Source organism: Aulostomus chinensis, chromosome 15 (assembly GCF_037954235.1).
Source record: "Aulostomus chinensis isolate RoL2024-O1b breed Wild chromosome 15, RoL_Achi_v1.0, whole genome shotgun sequence".
In the NCBI taxonomy this organism is placed as follows: domain Eukaryota; kingdom Metazoa; phylum Chordata; class Actinopteri; order Syngnathiformes; family Aulostomidae; genus Aulostomus; species Aulostomus chinensis.
The window spans coordinates 20,206,214-20,212,798 of NC_141334.1; the positions used below are offsets into that span (position 1 = coordinate 20,206,214).

General features: G+C 43.5%; 1 protein-coding gene across 1 annotated transcript; it reads right to left on the bottom strand.

Moving 5' to 3' along the window:
• Positions 1–1,952: 1,952 nt before the first annotated feature.
• On the bottom strand, positions 1,953–6,146 carry crx (cone-rod homeobox). Its single transcript, XM_086226928.1, has 3 exons — positions 5,731–6,146; positions 4,704–4,855; positions 1,953–4,138 (listed from the first exon to the last, which is right to left on the bottom strand). The coding sequence occupies exons 1-3, from the start codon at positions 5,825–5,827 to the stop codon at positions 3,500–3,502; spliced, it is 888 nt and encodes a 295-aa protein (XP_086083054.1). The 5' UTR covers positions 5,828–6,146; the 3' UTR covers positions 1,953–3,499.
• Positions 6,147–6,585: the final 439 nt, after the last annotated feature.

Here is a 6,585-nt window from a genome sequence, read left to right on the forward strand (position 1 = left end):
TACTGATGGTAGTTGGTGTCATTTCTTTGTCTGAGTGGATTTGTTAACATGAATGTGCTTCAGTGTGTACAGAGGAACCAAACTATCATGGAGGGGGAGAAAGACCAAGACTCAGCAAAATGTTTTTTCTGGTTTTCCACAATGAAATTATTCATCCATCCATTTTCTATACTGCTTATCCATTAAGCAGGGGGGTCAAAGTCAGTGCAAATGATCACAACTACACTCATTACAATATGTGGCAGAGTAGTAGAAAACACTGATGTCCAGGCAAATTTGCCATCAGACCCTAACCCTAACCATAACAAACCGTAGAGGGTATGTCAACATGTTTCTGACAGATACAAAAGAGTGTCTTTGTCCACAGAGTTAGAACATCACATGCTGTGACCCCCCCCAGACTTGCTCTTAAATGTGAAGAGAGGAGGAATCTCTTTCTGTGCCAGGGATAAGGGACATTGACAGGAAGGACAATCCTCTATATTCATTGAGTTAATGGTTCTGAGAAGGAAGAGGTTAGTAGAGCAGTTCAGAGCAGGTAGTCTCTACTGGGACATCACTGGAAACTACAGGAGAGAATGAAAGTGATCAGGTTGTCTTGTGACAAATGATGTCGATCAGATGGAGTGGGAGTCCTGCACCACTATGGAGTGCTCTGACGCCCCCTGATGTCAGCCTCAAGTAGGTGCAGTACAACTCTCCTAAATCAACAAGAAGCAATGCGTTACCAACCAAAAAGAGTTTGTAAAATGTATGGTTATTTTGCCCAGGGCCTTGGCATACTAAGTTGTTTATTCAATTAACTGTTGCCATGTGTCCCTCACACCTTATGCCCTATTAACCCCACAGCGACTTGACAGTATGATTATAACTCTTATTTTACTGTTGTCATATTTTGGACTGTTTTTTTCTTTCAGTTATGACATTTTACGGTCTATTTCTTTGGACGAGACCAACATGGCTTTGAAGTGTGTATGGTAGAAGAATACAAATAAAATACATACTAGCATTGACCAAGAATATTATCCTATAATTCCACTAACAGTGCACCCCAAGTTACACGGGCTGAATTTCTGAACTAGTTCTCTGAATCGAATGACTAAAGGAGGTGGCTCCTAACACAGTGGAGTGCTCTGTAGTGTTGTCCCCCTCTCGTATATGCAGCTCCACCAGCTTAGCCTCTGAACCCTCTGACCAGTTAGTTCAATCTGTTGTTTTGGACTACTGAACTGGTCCTGTCAAAACATGAAGTCATATGAATGATTAGAGGTGATGTCATCCTTGAGTGCAGATGTCAGCAATATGCAGAGAATATGAGCAAGAAGCATGTTTAACAGGCACAAGTGTTAGCGATGTGCTGCTTTTATTCAGTGTAGTCTGATTGGAATAATATTGGCTGGAGCAGTGTGAAGATGAGTGAACCAGCCACCAGGAGAGGCTCTGTGGCTCAGTCCTGGTTTCTTGTAAAGTTGGTTTGCACACTTGTCAGTTGAAGAACATTCCTCGTGAAGAGTTCCGTCATAACATAAACATTCAAATGAGTTTTTTTTTTTAAAATTTGATTTAGACTTCTCTTTTTAAAGTTTGGACACAAACGTGGTCTAAGAGATTCCATCTCAGATTGTGTTTCGTGCCTGACGTTCACCATCCTCAAGGTCTACTCAGTCCGTTCCTCCCCCACCACATCTGCTCCTCCCAGGGATTACAGCACAAATGTCTGTCTGAATCTCTCCGTGCTGAGGGGGGAGATTACAAGTGCACTCCATGAGAGTTTAACCAATCAGGGCCCAAAGATGCAGGGATTAACCAATCACACAACTGAGAGGGAGGGTGGAGGGATTAAAGACAGCACAGAGTGGGATTAGGTCAGCGTTGAGTGCTTTGAAATGTTTCCTGCAACCAGCTCACTTGTTTCAGTGCAGGAAAACTGCATTTATCACCAAAATGTTGGCAACAAATAGAATGAGTTTTTATTGCTTACATCAATTACATCAGACATCTCTTTGGAGTGACACTTTTACATTCATTTAGCTGACACTTGTCACTCACACTTTTGATTGGATTCCTAACAATAAAGATTCAATGTAATGATCATTTTATTATAATTCTATACAAATAATTCAAAAATCTACAATCAAACTTTAAAAATAGCAAAACAAGTAATGGAAATATTGATAAAATCAGTAATTAAAGGACAAGATGTATTGGGCATTATTTTCATAACATCATAGAAGCAGTGCTCTCAACACACACACACACACACGCATTGCACACACTTGCATATATGTTTGATGTGATAGTAAAGTTTGCATGACAGTAATGAGGTCATTTCAGGATTACCAAGTTTTCTAAAGAGTGTGAGAGACTGGTGGAAGCGTTGAGAGAGGGGTAACTGCTGAGAATGATAGAAAGCAGCAATAAATAACAACAAAAATGTCCTTTTACAAATAGGTAGCAATGAGTCCGATGTTTTGAAGCATGTGTTATTGCTTTTGAGGGGTGCCAGGAATGAGTTTGACACAAGTGAGAGAGAAGGCATCAACCTGAAGAGTAAAGCAGGTAAGACAGACAAAGATAGAAGAAATGGGGAAGAAAGAAGCGAGACAGCCAGGAAAAGAAGGGGAGGAAGAGGCAGAGATGGGTGAGACAGAGAGAGGGAGAGACGGGGATAGGGCAATAATCCTAACTAATTCACTTAGGGCATTGCTGAAGGGAGGCTAAGAGGATTGGGACACTCCCAGAATCAGATAAGCTAAAATAACCAAGATGGACCATGCAGTGAGAGCCGTACAGGTCACATGACAAACATGCCGGGTCCGGACCTGACCGGAACATGGCATTGCTACATCCACACTGTGTTCATACTGACCTCTAACTGTGGATCCTTTATACACACACGGCTAACAAGCTGCCAACACAAATGGAAACTAAATGGTGGAATCCCAATAACTGCACAAACGTGTAAAGAGTAGATCACTTTAATATATCACACAACTAAAATCGGAGGTCTAAATTCTCCATCAATCAGATCAGGATGAAAAAACTAACAGACTAACACTGTAATACTGAACACAAATGCTCAAAGTACCTAGATGCAACCAAATTACATATTTAAAATGAAAGAAATAGCTCAAAAGAAATGAAACCCATAAGGAGGAAGTGACATCAAGGACATGTTAGCTCCTTCCTGTCAAAGCAGCTCTCCTTTACAGACAAAATCAACTTGTGGTTACAACCTGTGGCCGTGTCAGACCGTGTTTACAGAAGAGATGCGCTGTAGGACTCCTAATTTAGAAAGGCTTCTTCTCTTATGGAACAGCATGAAGATAGCATTTGCAGTCAGGCAGCATCACAGACACTCGCTGGTCCTCTCTTGTCGGAAGTCAGTCAGAATATTTCTAAAGAGGGGCCTTAATACATAACTCTTACACATTTAGAATCAAAGAGAGCAGTTCTCCTGCTTCAAACTAGCTCACATGACCACCAGCATTCCTCATTTCTAGAGCACCTGGAACTTCCAGGAGTTCTGGTCCTTGTGGTCCAGGCAGTCCATTGTTGTGAATCCCAGTTTCCAGGCCTGCTGATCCTTGTAGTCCAGGCAGTCCACAGAGGTGAAGCCCAGGGAGGAGGCAGTGCTGTAGCCCTGTGAGGACAGCGAGGCTGGGGACTGGCTAAGGGAGCCGCCCATTGAGGGCACGGTGATGGGGCTGAGAGCGCCGCTGGTGCCTGACAGCTGTGAGTGCATGGGGGACAGGTAGGCGCTGCAGTCCAGGCCGGTGAAGTAGGAAGTGGTGCTGGCATAGCCCTGGGTGTAGCTTGAGGGCTGGCCATAGCTCATGGGGTAAGGTGAGGGCCGCTGCATGCAGGGGGCTGCAGAGGAAGCCAAGGGATCTGGAAGAGGTGAGATGGCCGGGCTCCAGATGGACACAGCAGTGTTTCCAGTGCTGGAGCTTGGGGCCAGACTGGGGCCTGACTGGGCAGCAGAGGGGCTGTAGGAGCCAGATGGGTTTGGAACAGGATCAGGGGCGCTGGGCTCCTGCACTGGTGAGGCCTTCTTCTTGGGAGGGCGGGGCTTGGACTGACCGCTGCTCTGCTGCTGCTGCTGACGGCACTTAGCACGGCGGTTTTTAAACCAGACCTGAAGACAGAGAGAAGATGGGAGAATATTGAGGACAGAAACCATGAAATGAAAATACTTCAGGTGCACCTGTTAAGGAACATACAGCAGTTCTGCTATGAATGCTACTTTCATGAAGCGTAGAATGTTTAATTCATTGTTGAAGTTGTCAGAAAGCTGGTATTTTAACATTTATGTATGACAAAGTTCATAGTTGGTGATGGTTTGTTGTGAATGCCTCTGACATTTGTTTGGAATCGTCTGTCCCTCTCACGGCCAAAATATGAGAAACAACTCTCAATGTAATGCGACAAGTACAACACCAGTTAAATTCAAATCTCTCTGACAGAGCCGATCAATTGTTGAGTCAGAACTGTTGTTTCAGTGTCACATTAGATGAGTAAATGTTTATTAGAGATGAGATGAGTAACTACAGGGTCATTCCTTAAATACTGTTTATTGTTTGAGGTTGGTTGCCTCTAAGGTGCTTAAGATGGCCAGCCTGCTGAAGGAGTCCTGCTATTAGAAACCTTCTAACACTGAGGACAACAGCCTCCATCTTGTTCGTAGCCTACATCCACTCTACCTGCACACGTGACTCTGGCAGGTTGATCTTGAGCGCCACCTCCTCCCTCATGAAGATGTCGGGGTAGCGGGTCTTGGAGAACAGCGCCTCCAGGATGTCCAGCTGTGTCCGGGTGAAGGTAGTGCGTTCCCTTCGCTGCTTCCTGGGAGTGGCTGCAAACCAGAGACACACACAGGAAGGTTGAATACAGTCAGCAAAGACAGAGGGCATGATTTCGGAGCGGAGGTCATGGGGATCAGGTGCTTATTTTACAAGCAACATCATGATGGAGTCAACTGAATGAGACAAAAGGGGACACAAAGACTGTTGGCTCATTATAGTTTTATTAATTTGACTGTAGTTTGAACAGTCAAAGTCACATTTCTCAGCCCTCTGTGGCAAACTGCCAACCACCCTGGTGTGTTTGCTTCAGAACAAGTAGAGTGAGGAGTCATTAAATGCAGTCATGGGAAAAACAGCCAATCATATTTATCAGGATTTCTGCCTCATGGGAACGTTGGAAAAGGCTTGAGGGGGAACATAGGGAACATTTTAGACATATATTAAATCTTCCCGACTGATCCTGAACTCAAACGGCTTTGCAGTCCAAAAACAGAGAGAATTGTGCGTAAAGATAAGACAAACGGTATGTTCATAAATCAGCGCAAACGATGTGACGCAGAAATGTGAAAAAATACGTAATGTACGTAGTCCAATAATACATACTTATTAAAAAAAAAAACTTTTTATCAAATCTTCGCTCATGGCAACAATGATCTTACTCTGAAACAGTCTGCTGTTTTTGTTTGGCTCAAATATCTCTAAATTAGACTAAATAATTTTACTGTATATTTTCATTCGTGACCATCAATCATTTTATTAATATTTGGCCGAAATAGTTGATAAATCACTGATACATTTCATTAGTTTATAACACCGTTGCGCACCAGCCTGTGCGTATTTACGCATCGATGGAATTCGCGTCAATAAGCTAAGTATTTCTCTTCAGTCCACTTAAAATCATAAAAAACACGATAGTTTTACTTACACGGGTAAGCGACGGTTGTGTGTAGCACATCCATCCCAGGGCCAGGCAAATTTAACCCGTTCATGGTGTAATGGGGTTGCTTTATGTAGGACATCATCCTTGCAGCTGGCTTTTAAGTCCTCTCGCCGGATGGCTGACGGATGCGCAACACAACAGCCGTGAGGCCCCTCGGAGCACACAGGAGGCAACAAGTCCGGGTCCAAGTGGGACACGTAGTTCAACTAAAGACACCGCAAAGTGATTTCAAACCCGCAGTTTCATCTACTGTCGGGTCAGTTTGGCATCAGTACACAGTGAAGAGCAGCGGACATTCGAACTTGTCTCCTATTTGACGCGTCAAGTCATCTGACAGGTGAAGCTGCCCCCAGATGCCTTCGCGCCTCGGTGAGGTCCCTCCACTGAGTTTCTTCACCGACACACGCTGCTAATTAGAGGGAGCAAATGGCTCCAGCAAACCACTCCCACCCACCCACCCACACACACACACACACACACACACACACACACACACACACACACACACACACACACACACACACACACACACACACAAACATACACACATTCAGTTGATTTACATTTACATGCTTCTATTCTTTTTGCATTCATATTTTTTGTACTTATTCTTATATATATTTCTGTGCTTGAATGGAAACCCCCCCCCCATCAATCAAGTAGTTTTGATTCTAATAGAATAACCAAGATACCATTTATCTCACAATGATCATATATTCTGTAGCATTGAATTGAAATAGAAAACAACACTTTATTCTCAAAAATTGTTTCAATACTGTTAATTAAAAATAACCATTGCACTCTCATTTTGATCAAATGTTTTTAAAAGCTTCACTTAGG

What these genes read in the sequence shown, in the direction of transcription:
- crx (XM_086226928.1), bottom strand. Translation starts at nt 5,827, where the DNA reads ATGATGTCCTACATAAAGCAACCCCATTACACCATGAACGGGTTAAAT. An exon ending in CACAACCGTCGCTTACCCGT is followed by an intron (nt 4,856 to 5,730) that starts GTAAGTAAAACT and finishes TCTGGTTTGCAG; the next exon opens with CCACTCCCAGGAAGCAGCGA. An exon ending in TGCCAGAGTCACGTGTGCAG is followed by an intron (nt 4,139 to 4,703) that starts GTAGAGTGGATG and finishes CTCTGTCTTCAG; the next exon opens with GTCTGGTTTAAAAACCGCCG.